The 22,716-nt window shown below is 43.3% G+C and overlaps 3 protein-coding genes across 4 annotated transcripts; 1 reads left to right on the forward strand and 2 right to left on the reverse strand.

The window, feature by feature from the left end:
- The first annotated feature begins 346 nt into the window (after window positions 1-346).
- LOC133905355 (uncharacterized) lies at window positions 347-3,840 on the forward strand. The gene is made up of 5 exons (XM_062347121.1): window positions 347-386; window positions 2,775-2,839; window positions 3,061-3,294; window positions 3,411-3,486; window positions 3,566-3,840. Exons 1-5 carry the CDS (start codon window positions 347-349, stop codon window positions 3,838-3,840), a joined length of 690 nt encoding a protein of 229 aa, XP_062203105.1.
- Window positions 3,841-14,290: 10,450 nt separating this feature from the next.
- Window positions 14,291-15,453, reverse strand: LOC133904261 (NDR1/HIN1-like protein 13). The gene has a single exon (XM_062345719.1). It carries the CDS (start codon window positions 15,369-15,371, stop codon window positions 14,547-14,549), a length of 825 nt encoding a protein of 274 aa, XP_062201703.1. The 5' UTR covers window positions 15,372-15,453; the 3' UTR covers window positions 14,291-14,546.
- A 1,817-nt stretch (window positions 15,454-17,270) lies between these two features.
- Window positions 17,271-21,272, reverse strand: LOC133905288 (uncharacterized). Of its 2 annotated transcripts, XM_062347047.1 has the most exons (4): window positions 21,129-21,268; window positions 20,579-21,017; window positions 18,289-19,970; window positions 17,271-18,200 (listed from the first exon to the last, which is right to left on the reverse strand). In XM_062347047.1, the coding sequence occupies exons 3-4, from the start codon at window positions 19,928-19,930 to the stop codon at window positions 17,590-17,592; spliced, it is 2,253 nt and encodes a 750-aa protein (XP_062203031.1). In that variant the 5' UTR covers window positions 19,931-19,970; window positions 20,579-21,017; window positions 21,129-21,268; the 3' UTR covers window positions 17,271-17,589. The 2 variants fall into 2 exon arrangements, with proteins under 2 accessions (XP_062203031.1, XP_062203030.1); XM_062347046.1 differs by having other exon boundaries at window positions 20,946-21,272.
- Between the last annotated feature and the right edge of the window lie 1,444 nt (window positions 21,273-22,716).

The raw sequence follows: 22,716 nt of genomic DNA on the forward strand, positions 1-22,716 counted from the left end.
TGTTGCTTAGATGGACGATCGGAGACTATGGATGCATAAATCTTGTCGAGACGAATCTGTTTTGCTATGAAATGTCTCGTTTGGGCACTCAGTGAAGTCGTATAGAGTCCAATAAATCTAGACCGTTGGATGAAAAGAAAATTAAAAAAGAGAATAAGGTCATGTGGGATCGGTCATCATCCTGATCCCCACCTAGAGCCTCTTGACACCCTCGCCCGTTTCCCCCAGAACCCTAGCCACCGTCAGCCTGGCTGTCACCAACTCATCGGCCGCTGTCACCCGACCCTACTGCTTGCTCCCGCGCCCATTGTCACCCAGCCAGAGTGCCGCCCGGCCACCACCACCGATGGCCAGAGTGTTGCCTGTCGGTGGTTGCAGGGGCATCTGTGAGGCGCAGTGGCGACCGACAACTAGGAAAGGAGAAAGAAAGAAGATAGAAGGAAAGAGAGAAAGAAAGAAAAGAGAAGGAAGAGGAAGAAGGAGAAGGAATAGGAAGAGGAAGAAGAATAAGGAAAGAAGAGAGGCTTTTGCGAGAAATCATCGAATCCATCGTCGATTCAAGTTCCTTATCGCGAAGGTGACTTCTAATTAGTCCTTAGATGCTTGTGGATAATTGGGAATATACTTTTTGTCGTCGGGTTAGTGTCCGAGGATCCGCCTATCGTGTTGCATTTTAATTCTGAAAGCTGAGGTTGAATCGGTGTCGAATGCGATCATAAGCTTAAAATGAAAGTTGTAGGTCTAGTCATTTTCTTTATGATGGTGCTAGTCTTGTTCGATTTGGATGAGTGGTTTAGGAGCAACTGATTAAACAATGACATTGTCCATTCGAAGTTAGTTCACGAGGTATTTTTGTTCTACAATCTTCGACCTCGTTAGAGGAAGTCTCACTTGGTGTCTTTGTAGCATCTAGGTCCCTAAGTAAGTGGTAAGTGGTAAGTGGTAAGTGTTTCGGTGATTGATGACAACCATATCATTGTGACTAATACGTATGTTTTGAAGAAATTAAAATTCTTTAATTCACAATGATTGGGTGGTTTTTCTTGGTCCCTCATGGAATTCTATTGGTCGATCAAAGGACTTTTGCGTCAAGATTAAGAATCTTCTAGCTCTAAGTGTCACAAGGTGATGAATGACACTTGGAGTAGTTATAGGTCTTCTTTTGTCTTTTGACCGTACTATAAAGGGGGCTAAGTGTTGTAGCTTGACCTAGTTAAGTCTAGATATAGTTGGATGCATACTTGCGAAAATCTATCACTAGGTAGCTCAAAGAAATCCATGGGTGAGAAGTTGAGAAGTTAGAACTTAAAGTCAATTGAATTGAACAAGTTCTAGGAAGTTTGTTCTCACCGAATTGTCCGGTGTAAGAAGGCTTTTTAATTAACCGGACTATTTGTCTTTTCTGAGAAGACTTCAACTAAACTCATCGGATTGTCCGGTGATGGAAGGAACTATACACCGAAGCATTTAAACAGAAGAATCATTTTTTAGAGAAATGTGAAGTTATATGCGCCGGATTGTCTGTGATCTGAAGGGTTCATACACCAGACCATTTAACAGAAGCTTGGTATTTTTGGAGAAAATTAGAGTTGAACTGACCGGATTGTCTGATGACTTAAAGGAGTCATCACCAGACCATTTAACAGAAGCTTCGTATTTTTGAGTAAATAGAGTATAACTCACCGGACTATCCGGTGATGCTATATGGAAGAACACCGGAGCATTTTGCAATGGCTACTGACAACTGTCAAATTAGCAGGTCGATAAAGTTAACTCACCGGATTGTCCGGTGTTAGCAGAGACATGTGCACTGGACCATTCGGTGTTCATAGAAAAAATGAGTGGTTGGGCAACTGCTATATTTGGACCTCTAGCCTATATATACCTCCTCACTTGGTTTCATTTGTCTCTCTTGCAACTCAGAAGCATTCATACACATTGTGTGTCATCTAGAGGCAAGGGAGAGTACTTGAAGTGATTTGCATGTTTTAATTCAAGATTAAGGACTCCATTAGTGCTCTAAGAGTAGTGAGTGCGCATCTAGCTGTTGTTTTAGGCTTGATTGGGATCAAGTGAACCAATTAGCTTGTTACTCTTGGTGGTTGACAACACCTAGCCAGTCGTGGAGATTGGAGGTGTTCTCGATGAGCTCTTGGAGATCTTGTGGGAGCCCTAGGAAGCTCGTGTACTTGGTTTGATACCCGTCAATCCGGAGATGGAGAAGTGGCAATCACTAGTGAGCACTTGAGTCTCGGTGACTCAGGGGGGGGGGGTGACGTGCTTGTGTGGATGCTCCAACGAGGATTAGTGGAGAGTGCCAACTTTTCGATACCTCGGAAAAAACTCGGTGTCCTCTTTCCCTACTTTTATTACATTCCGCATTTTGCTTCCAGCATTTCTTTCATGCAAGTTTCAATTCCGCACTTTACTTATGTTTTATATGCTTGCATGTGTGTTCTTACCTTTCTAGCTTGCTATGTCGTCTAGTTGTTTTCTAGGCTAAGGTTGCTTCTTGTTCTAGAAATCGGTAGTTGGTTTAGTTTTAAATTAGTACCCTATTCACCCCCCCCCTCTAGGGCCATTAGATCCTTTCAGTCTTGCAAGCTACGTGGTAGAAGTATTTTTGTAGATCTCAGTTGCCGTGTTTGCGGGGTTTTCGCGCATAGGAGCGTGTCTCCTTTTGCTTTTGTTGCTGCGGCCTTTTGTTGCTAATCTATGCACTTGTCCACGTGGTGCCGCTTCGGGACACAACTAGTTCTTGCCTTCGTCATCAGTGAAGCCACAAAATGATGGGAGCATCACCAGTATTGACGCTCTCAATGTCCGGCTTGAGAACCAGGTTTGTTGTACTGTCATTTTGGAAACGTGATTCATCTATTTTCATGTATGCATTGACCACACATTATCATATATCTACCTATACTAAATGGCCATGTGGTTTTGGTGTAGCTCATAGAATTATAAATTTCATATATTGTGGCAGCACCATATGTACTTATTGCCACAGTTTAATCTTGACTGCAATATGTTATCATGAGTTATTTAGTGTTCTGTTCCTAGGTCGTAATTGTAGACGGTTCACAGGACAGTCAATCTCATCTTCCTGCTTCCATAAAGAACTTCACGTTGAGCCAGAAAGAGAAAACTCTTAATGAACTGGTACGATATCATTGTCTACCATACACCTCCACAGGTAAGATTGGTCTGGGCATCAGATCATTTCTTGATATCCGAAGCTGGTTCCATAGTAACAATATTCCGTCATGCGTGGTCTGCAATGAAGCTTGTATAAAGGTATTGATATGCGACGATTCTGCGATTTTCAGTTGCCTTGCTCTTGCTTTTAATTTACCATATAACCAACTAACGTTGTTGTGATCTATTTTTCTGTTATTTATGTTTCACAATAGGCATCAAGTTGTTCGAATGAGGGATGCAATGTTAGAATTCATGAGTACTGTTTGAAGAAGAAATTTTCGCAACGAAATGTAGTTGCCTAATTCTAGTTCACACTGTTACTCATGTTGATGTTAAAGCCATGGTTTGCTAATTTATTTGCATATGCAAGATTCAAGAGCATGTCCTGGTTGTGGTACTGAATGGCCCCAACTGGAGGGTGAAGTCGATGGTGATGAGGATGTGAATGAGCCTGGGGAAGATCAAGCCCCATCAGCTAACCGTTCTTCGAGGAAGAAACACAAGGGAGTCAAAGTCGAACTGGTGGAAGGAAATGGAAACACATGCCCATCAACGGTGATGCCTTGGAGGAGATTGAGAAGCACTAAAGCTGAAGCAGTGGAGGTTGCTCAGCTGGAGCTTCGCAGGCAACCAGGACTTTGAAGAGAGAGAGAAGTGATGATATTGGCTAATGATAGCTAGTGAGATTGTTTGTTGGGTTCTCTTTTGTCGTGTACAAACAAGGTTTTCTTTACCAGTAAATAAAATTTACCGAGGTCACCGATAAACATGATATATCAGATTTATCAAAATCAAATTCAAAAACAATTGGCACGAATTTGCAAGAAATTACCCCTAATCAATTAATTATCACAAACTGCATATAACAACAAAGAAACGAGATAATATAGTAGCTGAGCTCGAGCGCCATCATGCGACCAAAGAGGAGGGAGGGAGCGGGACCACGGGAGCAGTCGAGCCTGAGCATCGCTATCAGAGAATTAGAAAATTTGGGGGTGGGGAGGGACACATGATGGGGAATTGGGGATAGGGTTTCGACGGGAACTAGTGGGCAGAGTTTTTAAATTCCATTGAAATTTTTTTAACCGGTTTGATTTTTTACTAGTCTCCACGGGTAAAACCAAAAGGTCGGATTTACCGGATTTTTCGGAATGATTTTTTTCTTCCCTGATGTGCATACGGTAACTGGTATCAGGTAGTAGTAGATGGTCCTTTTGAAGTGGCAACACTGCAACGTCCATAGTTCTGGTAGAATATGGAGCTTGAAGATACTCTTGTCGCAAATACTAGAGCTCATTTATCTTTTGACAACATTAATCTAGGATGGTAGAGTTTTTTCGAAGAGACAGCAGGAGCTCTGCTGATTTTTTTCATAGATTAGAGGAAAAGGAGATATTAAAAAAAAGGTGATTGCAGCACACGGCGACACACGTTGCCCCGGGTTGTGAAATGACTAACCCAGGCACACCAAAACATATCCCGGGTTGGGAACAACTAACCTATCCCCTCCAAAACATGCCAAGAAGGAAGAAACTAAGTAAAGAGGAGCCTAAAAATAGACAGAACAACCAGTCATCGTATGAATCCACAACTTGTACCCTCCACGTGGCTCTCGTAACGTCAATGGATTCTTTGATCAAAACGACAACTCTTTGTGCGGTCATCGTTTGATTTTGAAAAATTCTTCTATTGTGTTCCTTCCATATGTGCCACTAAAAATAGATGACAACGTCGTTGAACTCCCCTCTGTGTTCATTGTCAACCTGCTTGTTGGAATGGTGCCACCACGCTCGTAGTGTCTGGAAGGAGGCCAACTGTGGAAAATGCTCTAGTTCGAACCAGGTAGTAATCTGCTACCAAGTTTCTTTGGTGAATAGGCAGTCCATACACAGGTGAGTGGTCGTTTCGTCTTCTTGGTCACATAGTCAACAAGTTAGAGTATCACCCCATCCACGCTTGGCCAAATTATCTCATGTTAGGATTTTGTTCTGAAGGAGGATCCATGAGAAGGATTTGCATTTGGATCCCGCTTTTGCTCTCCATACATTTTTCATGTTGTGCCTTCTGAACTTTCATTTGAATTGTATTTGATATGCACTTTTCATGGTATATTCCCCATTTTCAGTCCATCTCCAAGTGATGATGTCCTGAGAGCCTTTGGTGATGCTTTGATCCTGCACTTTTACCCAAAGATATAGCAGCTGCTCAAGTTCTGATTGGGTTTGTATTGGACCTAGCCAATTTATCCATATGTGGTTTGGGAGCGCATTGCCAAGTTGTTTCTTTCTTCTAGACTTTGCATATATGCTCGGTGAAATGTTCTTTGGGGCTTGGCCATGTATCCAGCTAAATTTCCAAAACTGTGTTTTCTTACCGTCGCCAAGGGTTACAATGGTTGATGCACTGAAGAGATCGTGGTCCGCCTGATCGCAAGGAATTTGCATGTGAGCCCATGGCCGCTCCTCTTCTTTCCAACTATGCAAAAGCCATCTAAGACATAGTGCACGAGTGAATCTCTGCACATCTAGTATGCCTAACCCTCCTAGGAACTTTGGCATGCACACCGTGTCCCAGTTTACCAGACAGTGCCTCCCATGACTTTCTCAGGTTTGTCGCCTCTCCAAAGGAACACTCTTCTAATGCAGTCAATCTTTTTGGCAAGCTATTTTTAAAGAGGGAACACGGTCAGAAAATAGATCGGTTGCGACAACAAAACTGTCTTGACCAACATCTCCCTGCCAGCCAAGGACATGAACTTGCCCTTCCAACCCGGTAGCCTGCTCCCCAGCTTATCAATTACCGGTTTAATTTCTAATTTCCTGAGTTTTCTCATGTGTAATGGCAGTCCCATGTAGCAGCAAGGAAAGTCACAAATCTTACCTGGGAAGTTTTGGAGTAGGGTATCCGTTTGAATGCCATCACATCTTATTGGTTAGATTTCTTTTTTATGCATGTTCGTTGCAAATTCGGAGCATTTCTGGAGCACCGAAAGGATTGTGCTAAGAGTTGTGAGGTCCTTGTTGTCCGATTGAGCAAAAATAGCCACATCATCTGCATATAGGGAGCATCTTAGATGTGCCCCTCGTGGCAGCATCGGTCTGATGCTGTCTTCTTGTACTACTAGTTCTATCAGGCATTGCAGGGGATCGATGGCTATAATAAAAGGCATCAGCGACAAAGGATCCCCTTGACGAAGGCCTCTGGCGTGTCGAATCCATGGTCCAGGCTAACCATTGAGAATAACTCTAGATGATAGTGTCCTTAAGAGCTCTAATAAGCAATCCCTCCATCTTTGGCTGAAGCCAATAGCTTGCATCACCTCTGGAAGATACAACCAGTTTATAGAATCAAAAACCTTTTAGATATCAAGCTTGATGAACAGAGCCAGCTTTCTTAACCTTTGCAGTTCTTGGATTATGCCCTGGACATAGAAAAAATTATCATGTATACATCTCTTCTTGATGAACGCACTTTGGCTGATCAAAATAATATCTTTGAGTCCTTTTCCCAATCTGTTTGTAAGAAGCTTTGTTAAGATCTTAGAGACACTATTGATCAAGCTAATTGGTCAGTAATCGGCTACCGTCCAAACTTCTCCCTTTTTCGGTAACAATAGGATATTGTGAAAATGCATTTAGGCCCCCTATGTGAGTTTTGGCTAATTGATGATAAACGATTAAGGGACTAACATGTTTATTAAGGTTATGAACAGGTTTTAGTCCTGATGAAAAAGTTAAACGATGATGACATCCCTCAAAAGAAAAGAGAAGCAACATGTAGTTACTAAATAGGTTTTAATTCCCTTTATTTTCGAATTTGAGTTTAGGAATATCTTCTATCAAGAGGGACGCGTATTGATAGTTTTGATGGTGTCTCAGTGCTCAAGTATCCTTTTAGAACAAAAAATTGAGAGACACAGTAATTCGCGGACACTGGGAAAGTGTTATTTTTGTCTGAACCCGGAGTCTCCGGGTTGGACCGGATACTCCGGATTCTGGACAGCAGCCCGGAGTCTCTACCCTCCAAGCCAGGCTCTTGGGATGGGTTTAATGTTTTAACCCAGAGTCTCCGGGTTGGCCCGGATACTCCGGGTGAACGGAGTTTTCGAACTATACTCTGGTAGAGAGTCTCGGTTAGAGCCTAAAAGTTTCACCTGGACCCTCTGGGTTGATCCGAAAACTTCGAGTTCTGTGTTCATCCGGACCCTCCGGGTTGGGTTCTAGACAGGCTCGTGGCTGTGTGATTTGTGCCAATCTGGAGTCTCCGGGGTGACCCGGATACTCCGGATCAGTTCAAAAAGTACAATAATGGCTAGTTTTTTAGGGGGAGGATATAAATACCCCCTCCTTCATTTGATGCTGAACAACTCATGGACAAACTCATCCATAGCCATTCAATAGCCCTCTTAACTCCTCTAAAACCTTAAATCTTGGAAGATTTGGAGAGTAATGTTGGGAGAGTGAGACTAAGAGCTAGTGAGCTTAAATCCAATCTTGAGCACTTGAGTTCATCGCCAAGCCGTCATCCACGTTCTTTACTCTTGGAGCCTTGAGCTCCTAGACAGCTAGACGTCGCCCGAAGAGCACGAAAACTTATGGAGTGCCCCTAGAAATTTGTATTATCCCAACGATTTGAGTAAGTAGCTCTAGCTTGACTTTGTTGGTCGCTTGGGTAAGGAAATGGTTGAAAGACACTCAGCTCTTTGTGAGCTCCTCAACGGAGACGTTGACACTTCTTTGTAGAGTGGTCGAACTTTGGGATACAAATTCTTGTCTCCTTTACTTTCTTGCATACTTTCTTGTCTAGTTGATTTTGGGCGATTTGCCCCGATCTACTTGCTTGTGAGTGTGTAGTTGCAGGTTGTTGGTCAATAGGTCTTTAGACATCTATTAGAGCCTGCGGTAACTCATATATTAAAGTAGATTTGCTTAAAAGTTCTTAGTTTTTGATTTCCTGTTGAGGTCGGACTATCCGGGTTCACTCGGAGTATCCGGGTCTGTATAACCCGTAGTCTCCGGATTGACACGGAGTATCCGGATGCTGTAATCCGTTGTGAAGTTTTAAATTTCAGATATCACATATTCACCCCCCTCTAGGCGACATAAAGTACTTTCATATTGGCCTCATTCATGAGAGCAAGGTCTAGAGTATTCAGGCTGTGGAAACTCTGAACCGCTACCACCACATCTTCCTTAATGATGTTCCAGGAAGCATTGTAGAAAATTCCAATGAAACCATCTGGACCCGGGGGTTTCTCATTTGGCATGCTCTTTATTATTTGTTCAATCTCATCTTCCAGGAACAGTTGTTCAAGTTCAGAGAGATCAATCATTTGGTAGCCTAGCTGCTCCCAGTGAAGGTGAAGTTCTCTCGGATTATTAGTGCCCAGTTGGCCTTTGAAATATTTTGGGTGTTCAGCCTCCTTTTACTTAGCATTTAGAGCAAACCCTCCATCTGTTTGAAGTGTTTGGATGAAGCTCTTTCATCGATGTGCATTGGCTCTAATTTGGAAAAAAAAATTGAGTTCGTGTCCCCTTTCTGGACCCACGTCATTCTTGAGTGTTGCCTCAGTCTGGTACGTTCAATCTATGCTAGTCCCAGCACTTTTTTTAGTTGACTTCTAAAAACCCTCTCATCCTGGGTCAGCTCACGCTGCTCTTGGGCGACATCCAGTTTGAAAACTACATCGTTTGCAATAGCCAGGTGCAATCTGGTGTTGCCGATCGATCCACGCGCCCAGATTTTCAGTGCCTTTGTTGTTCTACTGAGCCTGACCCAGAGATGTAATAAAGGGTTCAATATATGTATTGGTTGTTCCCAGGCTTCTTGAACGGTCTCCAAAAAGTTTGGCATTTTGACCCAGTAGGATTCAAAATGGAAACCTGAAAATTTCACCGATGCTTCCTCACCTTGGACCGCCAATGCGCAGTGATCAGAGGCCATTAATGAGACTGCATGGAGACCTGCCTGAGGAAATAGAAGGTTGAAAGGATCGGTGACATCCTAAGAGGGGGGTGAATTATGACACTTAAAACTATTTCAGCTCCAAAAACAACACAAGATAAATATATATCAATTTCTATCTAAATAAGCTCTATATTTATCTAGTGTGTCTACTCTACTAATCAAAATGCTTGCAACCTATTTAAGTAGGTAAATTGCAAGTAAGTAAATGTGGAAATGTAAATAAGGTGGGGAGAGCAAACTCGGCACAAGGATTTTTTTCCCGTAGTATCGATGGCATGAATGCCATCCCTAGTCCACGTTGGAGCTTCACAAAGGATATGCTCCCGGCGGCACCCGGTCACGGCTTTTGAGCAACTAAGTCACAAAGACAAGGCCTCCACCCAGATGAGCCACCAAGCCACTAAGGCAAGGTCGCACCACTAGCCTCTCTTTCAGTTCCTCGCCGTCGTGATCACTTCGGAGCTTGAGCCACAAAGACAAGGGTCTCCGCATCCCCGCACAATCGCCTTGCCGCCGCTCCACACCAAGTCGGAGGGTCAACAAGCTTGCCGGCGAGTCACCAAAACTCCAAAGTGCCGGCGTACCAAAAGATACACTGTTGGATCACTCCTTGATTCACTCTCTAGGCAGTAATCACCTAGCAACATACTCTCTAGGCCTATAAGCACTAATCACTCACTAATCTTGTGCTTAATCGTCTTGGATTATCACTTTAAGCACTTTGGTGCCTTGGATGTTTTCTCAGGTGTATGTGAACTTCTCTGGACTCCTGCACACTCAAATGACTGAGTGGAGGGGTATTTATAGCCTCAAACTCGCGCATTAGATGTTAACCCAACGGCTCTAAAAAGCTGTTAATACCGGATGATCCGGTGAGAATAGTAGTACTAACACCGGATCATCCGGTGAGTACACTCTCACAAACTAGCCGTTAGAATCTCACTCAAGCCTCTGTGAACATCGGATTATCCTGTGATGACTCACTAAACACCGAACAAATGCATCGGATTATCCTATGTGTATATGTTCATTTTGATGCTCTCTGAAAATAATAGTCCGGTGTGTTCGTTTTGTGAACACTGGATCGTCCGGGTGAGGCAAAAGATTCCGCTTCAAATTTTTTGTGAACAACAGACTATTTTTTATTGTACTCACCGGATTATCCTATGTAGCACCAGACTAATTTTTATGTGAACACCGGACTATCCGGTCAGGCAAATTTCAGTAGAACAACGTTATGTATTTTGGGCATAACTTTTCGCTCTGAACTTCGATTTTGATAATCTTTGGCTCTATGGAAATCTTGTGAAGAGCTCTACAAGATTATACAGAAATTCATTCCATTTGATCACATCAAAATTCATGTAACAAGTCTAATTCATTCCTCTCTTTGTTCCGGCTTCGGCGACTTCTCTTTTGTTGCATCCATGAGACCTACTAAAGCATATACTTGATAAACATGTTAGTCCCAATGACTATATTGTCATTAATCACCAAAATCATAATCATAGCCTAATAGGGCTATTTTCGCTACAAAGATCCTAGTCCGGTGTGGCGAAACATCGATCGATACGGGTAAGCGTTGGGCATTCTTGCTCATTGCTCCATGTGTAACGTCTACCATTAAGCGATAATTCTCTGATTTGTAGATCATCAATAGTTCGTTTAAACCTCCCCATTAGTTGGTGGTTTAGTCTACCATTGTTTTTGTCCTCAGCCCTATAAATTAGATTGAAATCCCCTAGTAAGAGCCACTCGTTACGCATCTGTTTCTTGACCCCTTTGAGTTCTTCTAGGAAAGCCAACTTATGTTCTTCTGTTTGTGGTCCATACACCGTGGTTATCGACCACGTGGCATTGTCATTGAGCATTGTTATATTTGCCGAAATGGTGTGTTCAGTAGAAGAGATGTCATCTAGGGAGAAGTGGTTAGATGAGCAAGCGAGCAAGATGTTGGCACTGACCCCCAAGGATGGGAGGAAGGCATAGGCCTAGGTGAACTCAGGTCCCAGAGTCTCTATGACATCTTGTTGTGACCAAGCTTGCATTTTTGTTTCTTGCAGATAGACAATTTTAGTCGCTGTGGACGTCACCATGTTTCACACTGTGGATCTTCTTGCTTAGGAGTTTAAGCCACGGACGTTCCAACACAAAATGTTGCAGTTAAGTTGAGACATAAAAAAGACACCGAATACTACTAGGGGGTTGATGGAGCAGGAGAAGAGTTACAAAATCCGATAAATACTTCCTCTCATAGTCGAAACTCTTCCTTTGCTTCAGTCTTCGTCGACAATGGCTCTTCCCGCTTCTCCTTTTGTCACTCAGGCAGTTGATAGCAGGCAATCTGGTACTTGGTCTTACTACAACACTACTAGTTAAAGCCCTAAGGGTGGACTGACCTTAACACAGGAATCACATACTATTAGACTTAGGAGGACTACTACAACCATTGGTACAGACGGCAATGTTCAATACATTATTGCAAATTTCCATGGTGGACCAGACGATGCTCCTTCTTCTTGCCGAAAACCTTCCCTTGAAGCCATGGCCCCCTTTGCGGGTGCCACCCTCTTGGACTTCTTCGACTTGAGATGGTTCCCCTTGTCCACCAGCATGGTGATGACCTCCATCGCTTCTTTGCTCAAAGGCTGGTCGAAGCGCTGCAAGTAGCGGTCAGATGAACATTTGTTAGTTGAACTAGGCGGGGATAGCTCAGCTAGTTTTTTTTTTTTTTTTTGGCAAGTACATCTTGTGCAAGCTGCTCGGTTGTTTTGCCTGGTGTAAGTTTACTTGCAAATCTTTCACTGCATCTTGGCTTTTTTGGTGTGTTGTGCGTTTTCAGGCACAGAGGAAGATGAAAAAGCTGGCTCCGGGAACAGTGGTAGAGTTAATCACATTTTACTTGTTTGGAAGCAGAGAGCACATCTAACACCAAAAAGCTTGAGCAAGGGATGAGCTTGTTGCTTGTTGATGTCGGATTCAGGCATGCTGTTTTGATCCTTTCTACTGCCTGTTTCTTTGTTCTTCTTCCTCAGATAGAAGGTAAGAAATTCCCAACACTTTAGGGCTTGTTTGGATGCTAGGGAGAAGAAACCTAGGAAATTAAAAGCCAGAGGAGATTTTTATGGGCATATGACATCCCCGTAAACCCATAGGGATAATCTCTATAGTCCTTTGGGTAACGAGGGACAATTCGGACCCGTGAATTTATTTGTTCCAAAAATCACGAAAATCAGAGAATTGAGGAAAGCCAGATGGCATTCAGAAAACTGTTGAACTCGGCGCAAACATTCATCAAATCACCTTCAATTGATTGCTAATATGTAGCACTAATCATCCATGTCAAAGCTTGAATACTTCTCAATCAATGGCAGAAGAACATCCCAATCTGATTCTCAAAAGTTAAATAAAAAAATTGGATCTGTTTCTACCTCACGAGCTGGTAGATCTGAGTATCCGACCATGTCCGTGAGCGAATGGTGGAGCAGCTCGAAGAAGCCAGCTTCGTTCATGTCAGTGCACCAGTTTCGCCTCTCTGCGACGACCATGGCCATGTGCAGCCGGACCAAAAGGGGCAAGAAAAAAGAGAACCTCAAAAGAGGCTGGACCAAGATCAAGGTTTCAGTACCTACCGGTTTCGTGATCAAGGCCCAGCTTTACCTAGTCACAACGAAAACCTTGCTGATCAATTTGATCATGACCAAATTAGGCATATTTGATTTATGCCTGATTGTGACCTAATCCGTCCGATTGTGAACAAAAACAAAACAGATTAATGGTTCCTTGTTAACATTCAGAGACGCCGAATAGAAATGGTAGATGCCTCTGTGCTTCAAATGGAGCTAGCTCTCTCATCCGCGTTGATATGAAGACGATGAACGCACCACTCCAGGCAGCAGCCTGCCTCATGAGACTGACCCAGCTGACTTTGGCTATGAATAATGGATGGGGAACAGCTGCATTTTCTATCCCTCCGGTTGCTTGTTTGACCGACGCACTCTACCTACTTGCTGATGCAGCTCGAATGGGGAACAGCTGGGAGACGAAAATGAAAACACAAAGATGACTACGCTTACACTGAATTACATATGCTGTTTCCTGCATCATTCTCGTTCAGGTGCTACATTTGCACGGTCCTGTTGTTGACAGAATTAAACAATCCCACAAGATGACATACAGATGCAAAAGTCCAGTCTAGACTGAATCAGTAGGTGATGTGAGGGTGATGGGTACATGCATGAAAACGACGCTGCTTTTGTTGAATCGTTCGTCTCTTACGCGCTGAGGTCGCACAATGCCGCTGTGACATTAGTAAGTAACAAAACAAGAGCCAGGACAAGCCAAGGATGCTATGTTTACTGAACATGCATGGAAATGCGATCCGGCACAACCAAGCTGGACAAACAGCCGCTCCACTACTATGCATTGGGTGTGCATATTGCAACTTACATACATGGTCATGCATGCTAATAAAAATAAATGGAAACTGACATTGGTAGTAGGGTATTAGGATAAGATCAAGCTAAGCTTCAGAATGCCATCTGGAGCAATAACCTTGCACGCAGCTAACCCAAGGAAGATGACTGGATAAGAATAATTCGGTAGCAAGCAAACAAATTTTAGATCTTATTTAACAGGGCTTCAGCTTTCAGCTCCACATTTTAGATTTTGATACTGTATACTAAAATAAATGGTTTAAGTTCATATTTTTAGTCTAAAATACAAATAAGATAACTTGTCCAAATACCTTAATTATACCCACAATTCTACTTTCACAAATTCCTAAGCTAGAAATATCTAGTTCTCAAAAATTCTTAAACCGAGTTAGAGCTCTAACAAACAAACTCTTACACACATGTAGGTATTAAACTAGTAACACCAGCCCACAGACTTTGCTACAGAATTCAGTCTATTCAGATACACCAAGGAAACTCAACTGGAAAATTCACCACTAACGCAGGACGCAGGAGCCTTCTTGGCACAGCAAAATGTCCCTACTGAATTTCACATTTGATTTGAGATGATAGCAAAAGTTCACGTTCCTTTTGTACCTACAATAACATAAATTTATCTGTGATATTAATTTCACCAGTTACATCTGCAACCCAAAAATACACCCCAAAAATTCTCTAGAAATTAAAATTAATTTACTTCACATGTAGGAGTAATACTATGTGGGTTCCATGCATAGTTGTAGTCACTACTATAATGACGAGAAATACAACTCTGTAATATATTATACATGTGTCGTCTATCTTGATTGTACACTCTTCTCATCCAGCCATATTCCATAATTCTTTTACACTAATTTTTTGCACGAATCTCAAGGTAAATTGACGACTGACATACGGTACGTGCGCACCGAATTTTCCCTACGGCGATCACCACCACCACCAGAGCGGCTTGACCCTGACCCTGCACCCCCTGTTCGCCGCCGCCGCGTTCCCCGCCAGCCTGCCCACGGCCACCTCGCACCGCGCCTTCACGTCCACCGGCCACGACCGCAGCACCTTCCCGAACCGCACCCGCACCGGCACCGTCGCCTCCACCGTCAGCGGCACGGCGCCCGCCGCCTGCTCCGCGGCGAGCTGCCTCCTCTGCTTCTCGGTGAAGCTCACGCCTTTTCCGCTCAGCCGAGTCGAGAACACCGTCACGTTCCGCGGCGCCTGGTAGAACGCGGGCCACTGGCCGGTGCCGAGTTGCTCGCCGGAGTAGGAGACCGTGACCTCCCCGCCGCCGCGGTAGTCGATGCCGACCTTCTCGTTCGCGCCGTTGTCCGCGCGCACGGCGGCCTGGAGCTGCGGGGAGAGCGTGGAGAGGGTCAGGTTGTCGAGGCCGCGGATGGAGAGGGACGCGACGGAGAAGGATGGCGCGCGGGGGCGGAAGACGAGGTAGACGGCGCCCGCGAAGGCGGCGGCGAGGAGGACGAGGAGGATGACGGCGGCGCAGGCGAAGCAGCATGCGCGGCGGAGGAGGCGGCGTCGCTCGGGGCGCGCGGCGAGCTTCTTGTATCGGCGGGCGCGGTACGGGGGCGGGACCCGGAGGATCTGGTCCTTGGGGACCTGGATGACGTAGGTGCCCGGCGGCGGCGCGGGAGGGCGGTGGAAGGCCGGGTGCAACGGCGTGGTCTCCGTGGGCGCCGCGGCGGCGTGGGCTTGTTGATCCGGTCGCGGAGGCGGTGGCATGGGGTGGACGCGGTCGGCCATGGAGAGGTGAAGCTGGGGGCCGGGTGGTTGCGAGCTGACTGAGCCGAGGCGGGCAACGACGAAATGGACGTTAGCCAGTAGGGTGCATTTATGCGTCCAGATGAGCGCGTGCTAATTCGCACGTGCGAGCTGGTAAGCTCGCGTCTCCTTCCGATAGCCTCTTCTCTTTTTTTTTTTGGAATTTTTTTTCCTCCGCGTCTTTTTATTTTTGAAAACTTTTGTAAAAAACTTTTTAGCTAAAACTTTTGAGAAAAAAATTAACGAGAAAAAATTTTAAGAAAAAATTAACGAGAAAAGTTTGTAATATGAAAGTGTCCAAAGAAATTAGAAAAATAAAAATAAAAGAGCTATTGTCATAGAGAAACAATGTAATTGTGGATCAACGTTGAACAATATCTATTTGCCAATTTAACCAATGTAACTATATTGTATGGCTATTATCTTTGCAAAAAGGAGCGAGATAGTTTGCTGAGATTACTCCACTTACTAAGACTTTCAAATTGATGAATGGTGCATGAGAGATCACACAATTCGGGTTTCCAAAATAATGACTCATCAACAAGTAGGGAAAACAAAACAAGATAGAGGCGTATGAGGATCACTCAATAAGAATGAAATGGCAAACATGTGTAACTACGACAAGGAAGGTAGGGCATACAAAACAATTACTCCCTCCGGTTGCAAATACTTGATATTTTGGACAAGATCCGATCAAACTTTTGATACTTTGACTATCAATAATTTTTAAAATATTTAGTTTAGAAATATGAAATTATATGTATAGATTTGTCTTGGAGAATACTTTCATAATCTCGTAAATTTATTAGATTTTATAAGTATATTTTAGTAAAAGATAGTGGTCAAATTTACACATTGAAAACCATGTCATATCTAGAATGCTATTTTTGACTGGAGGGCGTACTTACTTTCAAATGAAGATCCTCTAACAGAGGAACTGCTTCCAAAAGATAAGCCAATTGAAAAACTGAACTTGTATCACCCCAGAAGGTTATTTCCATAGTTATATGCCTCAACTGAATGAACTTGAGAGGGGACTGTGCAAATCCAGACATCTGAACATCTGAAAGATGACTGAGTGGAAGTGAGATAACAAAATAGGATAGAAGGTTTGGAGAGCACAAGAATATGAGACCTCGGTCCTCATGAGAAGTTCCACAAATAGAGTCTCAACATGAGGCAACATACTTGGAATTCCAATTAGCACGTATTCGAGGGTTTCCTTAACACTGAATCTGATAACACTGAATCTGATAGTTTTTGTCTTAAGCTTCAAGCATTCATTAAGATTCATCAAAATTGGGAAACCTCTGTACTCGAATATTGTGAGATTAGGGGCATGAACCTCAATGTCGCGGAAAGCACAATCCTGAACACATAACTATTGTAGCTGGCACAATGGTTCTAGAACACGCAGATATGGCAGCTGGAAGCACATTCGGAGGCTTAACCACTCAAGTACACACCATTTTGATATTAAGTGCTGTAAATCTTGCAATACAATCACATTGTCAAGAGCAAGAATTTTAAGGTTCGCAAAGCCACAAAAATCTGGAGGTGGATCCAAAGTGACATTGTCAAGCCGAAGAGCATGAAGGTAAGATCCATTCTGGCCAATGAAAGAAGGAATCGATCCACCAGAAGATGCATGCTCACCAACAAAAGAAGGAATCAATCCACGGGCGGGGCGTATCCATCTCCACTCGACTAGTTCCTTCCTAATCGGAACAGAGGCTTGCAGTTGCAGTTGCTACTAGTAATGTGATCCACACCGTTGGTTATGATCGGACGCTGTACATGACATGGCGTTCCCAGATTTGGCGGTAAAGTAATAGAAGCTCTTGGACTTACATAATTAAAGATCAGTAAATATATATGAAATGAAATAAGCAAATACTAGTAGGTAGCTTTCCAGCACAAAATCTCGCACTCAGCAGACACACAGACTAGTGATCCATGCTAGTATCTATTTTGTCAAACAAGAACACCGTATGAACAAAGTAAACAAAAGAGAGAATATGAGTCCATCGTTCTCCAAAGACCAAAAATATTTTTCAGTAACAGTAGATTAAGTAAGCCCTCTCAAGTGAATCTTGGTCCTATAGGATGTATCATCGCCGTTCATAGTGTCGGTCACCATAGCATGCAGTCCTCAGTTTATCTCTGCTGAATCCAGAATTGCTTCACCATCTCCAGAAATCTATATCTTATCATCAGGAATTAGCACACCACAAGCAGTCTCTCCCTTATGTTGACCAAACTTGTCCTCTGAGCTTTGAGGCATCTGTGCCTGCACTTCTTCTTCGACTTGCTTGAATAGTGAGTTCATCTGTTCAACTGAGCTCACTTCTAAAATAGGAAGCTCAGCATCTTCAGTTAGCAGCTCCTTTGGTTTACCTTCGATCTTCACATCCACTGGATCATCTAGAGTAGAATCTGAAGAATACCCATCTTCATTTGGCAGTTCTGAATTTTCTGCAGGCAATGCTTCACTTGATCTATCTTGGATCTGTGCACATTGTGAATTCAACTCTTCTTCATTGATCTGTGCAAATTGTGAATTCAACTCTTCAACTGAACTTGCTTCAATGACAGGCATCCCACATCCTGCAGATAACATGCCACTCAATTCATCTTCAAGTTTAACCGTCAAAGGTTGACTGATACTGGACTCTGAAATGGACTGCACTAGTACTTCCTCCATGCGACACTTAAATAATGAGTTAACTTCACTGATGGAGTCTGCCTCAACAATATGTTGCTCGGAATTATTTTCTTCGGATAGAGAACACAATACCGATTGCTCACTACCTGCACGGCATAAGCCTCAATTGAGCAAATGTTTCAAATAGGTAAATTGCATTACATTTGTTATAATGTGAAAAATGAACAACTTTACCTGCACAAACTGAATCCTTTGTTTCTGAAATGCTGGATATGGATTTCTGAACATAAAACGAAGATGTGCCATCGCTAGAATCAGTGTTTTTAGTGCCTTCATTAATTCCATCATTTACTTCCAACACACAAGCATCTGAAATTGCCGCGCTTAGTATTTTAATCTCTTCACCTATATGTGCTTCCAGTGAACCAAACAACTTGCCATTGTTCCCTGCTACCTCAGAATCACCATCCGAGTGACTATCACAGATATCTTTTCCACTGAGTTCAGACTTTTCTTGCTTGACACCGTTGTGATGTTGCAGATAAGTAGACTGCTGGACATATAAGTTCCCATGCTTCCTATGCTGTGTTGATGGAAAGTACGGGCGAGGAGTCCAAGTTTTCGGCAACTGCCTGTCATGGTCCACTATTTGGTCAAATGGGACATCAAATGGTTTTCTCCAGGGAAGGAGAACAGATGGCGCTGAATCAGGAATCTGTGGTAACAGTACTATTTCCTCTGAACCGTTTGAAGGATCAAACGGGTTACGCCTTGGTGTGGAAATGGAGGGAACCTGAACACGGAAGCGTGACACCTCCTCCATTTTCTGGATTGCATCAGCAGCTTGCATGTCCATTAACCTCTTGTCAAGTTCAAACTTCAGAATATTCTTAGCATGCCGCCGTTCCATCAAACTCTCCAAGTTACTATTCTTTTCCGAATCCAAAGGACTTAGAGGGTTAACATGCTTCCAGTTATTTCTGTCATCTTTCTTTTCTGCTCCATCATCATTTGAGCTAAGGTCACCATCCTCCTCAGAGTCATCTTCGTCATCTGCTGATGAGGAATTCAGGTTGCCACTGAAGGTTGGGTTAGGGTGACTAGTCCCCATGTTTGCAGGAGGGTTCAGCTCATCGAGCATCGGAATAATGTCAGTGATTGATGCATCAGAAGAACTCTCGGTAAGATCAGATTCAGAATCAGAACAAGGATCCTGCCTCGGAACAGGTTGCCAGCATGTGCTCATGAGTTCACCGAGCTGAAGCTGATTTTTCACTTCTTCATGAACCCTCTCAGTATTGGTGCTCTCAAATTCTTGCAGCTCAACCTTCTCGCAGATTTCCTTGACATACTCTTCTCTTTCCACAATTGTGTTGCTCTTGGAAAACTCAGAAGATTCTGCACAAAGAATAGTATCGGCTGACACAGATATGATGTTTTCTTCATCACATTCAGTGTCATGCAAAATACCTTCAGAAGTTCTGTCCTCAATGTAGACAGCGTGGCTTTCAAATCTCTTAGCTGCGTGCACCTTGACATCAACATTCTCGACCTCCTCAATTGAATAGTCAGTAATGGAAATGTTGGATTTAGGGGACAAAATTTGCTGTTTCTCAAATGTTTCCTTTCCAATCACTGGAGCACTTGGTTCACCATAACTCAAAAGTGTTCCAAGAAGAAGTGCAGTTAACAGGAACACGGGAGAGGAAGACAGTAGGAAGGTGAACAGAGAAGGGAAAAGTTTGTGCAGGAACAGCACCAAAATACCAGCGCCGAGTACTACAGGATAATCACAAGCAGATTGATAGCCAAGTCTGATAGAAGAATACACTGTTGTCTTGATCTGCGATAGAAGGTTGTTCGTATCGAAAGCCATATTTATCGCCTTGAATTCAGTCCTGAGACAAAAACCTAGCCTGGTAACGGGAAGAAGGAAGCAGATCAGTAGACAGTATTATAGAAATAGTTGAAAACAAGTATAGTACATTAAGCATGTGAAGGCAACTCGATCCCAAGATATGAGGTGGTGAAGTCAGCGTCGTTTCAGCCACAGATCAAGAGAAATAGGACATGTGTTTTCATGTGATTTTTTTGGTTGGAGAACATTTCGTCTCTGCTGTCTAACATTGCAAACTTGGTCGAGGATCCTTCATCTCTACTGCCTAAAATTGTACAGCAATGAGGAAGGGAAAGGCACTGCTTTACAAGATGAGCACATTATTGGTACCAATAGTGACAAATTTGATCAGATACCCAATCCTTCGGCAGACACCCTAGTTTCTATTGAGTAACATGTGTCTAAAAGTGATCCAAACGAGAGGAAAACAATAGTAAATTATAGTAAAACAAGTGAAATATGAGGAAATTTGCAGATCAAATCAACAGAATGAGACTACGCAGAAGGAAATAAAGAGCTTTGGCAGCAGAAAGCATATGGCCGTTCACTACGAACGAATCCAACGATGGCACTCAAGAAATGAGCAGTACCTACAGCGCAAGAACTGGGAGATGAAGACGCACGCACCTGCCGTGACGAGACGACAGGCAGGGAGCAGCAGGAGCCAGAATCCTTCAAATGAATCGTCTCGCACGAATGCAGCGACAGGGAACGGGATGGCGGATGGGGAAAGCAAGGGGATGGACAGAGGGGACAAGCGCTGGGAGGGAATAAAGCAAGCAAGGAGGCACCAATCCAAGCTACAGTGCAGTGGCTCCTTTTCCTTCTAGGATTCTTTGCTTTGGAGCACCACCATAGCCAGCGGCGACAATGCTTTTGGTCGGCACGGAAAGGCGACGACGACGATGACCTTGCCTTCTTTGCTGCGGAGGAAAGGGAAAGGGAAAGTGCAAGGCAATCATAGTATCCTTTGATCCATAGCTGTCGTGCTCACCTCACCTCACCTCCCCCATACGACCATCCAGTCCATCTGACCTGGCTCTGCCAGCTCCTGCAACTCTGCAGACTGGAGTTAACAGTTAGGACCATACCGTACAGCTCCATTGCTAAGACAAGAAGCTTTCCCCATCTCCTTTCATGGTGCTGCAATGCTTTGCTTTACTGGCATCGAGTTTACCTTGAGGTAGAAAGAGTCTCAAATGTGCCATTCTTGGCTCAAAAGCCGTGAGATCAAGCTCTGACCGAAACGGGCTAGAAGAAGCTCGCTCACTCATATTGGATTCACAGTTCGCACCATCCATTCTAGCTATTTGCATGCAGAGGCAAAAGGCATGCTGATTTCTTTTAACCTGTCCCAGAGGGTACAATGATAGTGCAGCATGTGGTCGGTGACCTTTGCCTGTGGCTGTGGGGTAATGCCAATGGTGGCATGAATCAATGCTTGCTGGATCGACAACCATAGATGATGAACAAGGTTGAAAGGAAGAACTGAACAACGCAACGCATTTCACGCATCTGCTGTGCAAGGTACAAGAAAGATCGCTCGTCGGCCAAAATTTCACTGCTGTTCAGTTCGCAGTACTAGCACGAAACACCGGTAAGACTGGCAAGAACAAGCAGCTATACTTGCGCACTAACAACTTCTCATCTATTATCCACATCTTCCCTGTACGCCTGCAAGTGACAAGATTTACACCAACAGGTTGTTTACCCGTTTACAGTAAGCATATCAGCAAACAGAAACATTAGCTCTTCTGTGTCGCAAGGAAAAAGAAGGCTGCCTGTTTAAATTAGCACCATCCGCATCTGGATTCTTGGACTGAACTCACAGAGAACACCAAATTTGTGTTTGGGTCAAATCAACCAATTAGAAATGTTTTGTTGCGACTGGATGATCCTTATCAGCTGCTCGAGGTTAGCTACTACAGGATCAATTAATTTTTCACCATCCTCCCGAGTGAGCGATTAACAATTTACCATTTCGATTCACTGTCAGTGACTCAAATGAGCCAATATGTCAGTGAGATAGCAAAATTGCTCGTAAAATTAATTCCCCTGCTAATACATGTCTCAGGCCTGAGACTTTCAGCACCAACTGCTTTTTTAGGGCACTAGAGGCCGGCTGACCGACTCGTAATAGGAGATTGGTCAGTCCATTAAGTCCATGTAGCAATTTTTTTTTTTTTTTGCTTTTCGGCCCCAGATTTTTTCCACCTATAATTTAATCCATGTGACATATTTAAAAAATTTGTGATAATATGTTGATTCAACAATCTGTAAAACCTAATTCAATTTTTTTAATTTCAACATTTTTTATAATATGTTGATTCAACAATTTGGAATACCTAATTCACATGTTCAGCAAGTTGTGAGGCCAATTTCAACAATTTGTGACAACCTGTTGGTTCAACAATTTGTTAATTTTTATGTGATTTGTTGAAATAGTGTATTCAACTTTTTGAAATTGGGCATTTGAATTGTTGAATGTTTTAAAAAATTCAACAAAAATATTAATATTGGATCTTGTTTTGTTGCATTAATTGTTAACAACAACATGGTCTACACGATTTTCAAAAATGGACACCCAATTTGAGATAAAGTAGCTTTTAAAGTTTGAAAAAACCTCAAAATATTGTCCCACCACCCGCCGGCCTAGACCCGGTCGACCAATAATACGGATTTGCTTTTTTTTTTCTTTTTCTTTTTCACAGGTGGAAAGGCCTGATCTGAGTGTGATTCTTTTATATCTACAGCCCATCCAAACA

The sequence above is a fragment of the Phragmites australis genome, chromosome 22 (genome assembly GCF_958298935.1).
Source record: "Phragmites australis chromosome 22, lpPhrAust1.1, whole genome shotgun sequence".
Classification (NCBI taxonomy): Eukaryota; Viridiplantae; Streptophyta; class Magnoliopsida; order Poales; family Poaceae; genus Phragmites; species Phragmites australis.

Excerpts from the sequence above, each read along its gene's own strand:
- LOC133905288 (XM_062347046.1), bottom strand. The coding sequence starts at position 21,055 with ATGGAGCTGTACGGTATGGTCCTAACTGTTAACTCCAGTCTGCAGAGT. Across the intron at positions 19,971-20,945 it reads TATGGGGGAGGTGAGGTGAG|GCTAGGTTTTTGTCTCAGGA; the intron begins GTGAGCACGACA and ends TCCCGTTACCAG. Across the intron at positions 18,201-18,288 it reads AAAGGATTCAGTTTGTGCAG|GTAGTGAGCAATCGGTATTG; the intron begins GTAAAGTTGTTC and ends TATGCCGTGCAG.
- LOC133904261 (XM_062345719.1), bottom strand. The coding sequence starts at position 15,371 with ATGGCCGACCGCGTCCACCCCATGCCACCGCCTCCGCGACCGGATCAA.
- LOC133905355 (XM_062347121.1), top strand. The coding sequence starts at position 347 with ATGGCCAGAGTGTTGCCTGTCGGTGGTTGCAGGGGCATCT. Across the intron at positions 2,840-3,060 it reads ATGTCCGGCTTGAGAACCAG|GTCGTAATTGTAGACGGTTC; the intron begins GTTTGTTGTACT and ends TTCTGTTCCTAG. Across the intron at positions 3,487-3,565 it reads GAAGAAATTTTCGCAACGAA|AAGATTCAAGAGCATGTCCT; the intron begins ATGTAGTTGCCT and ends ATTTGCATATGC.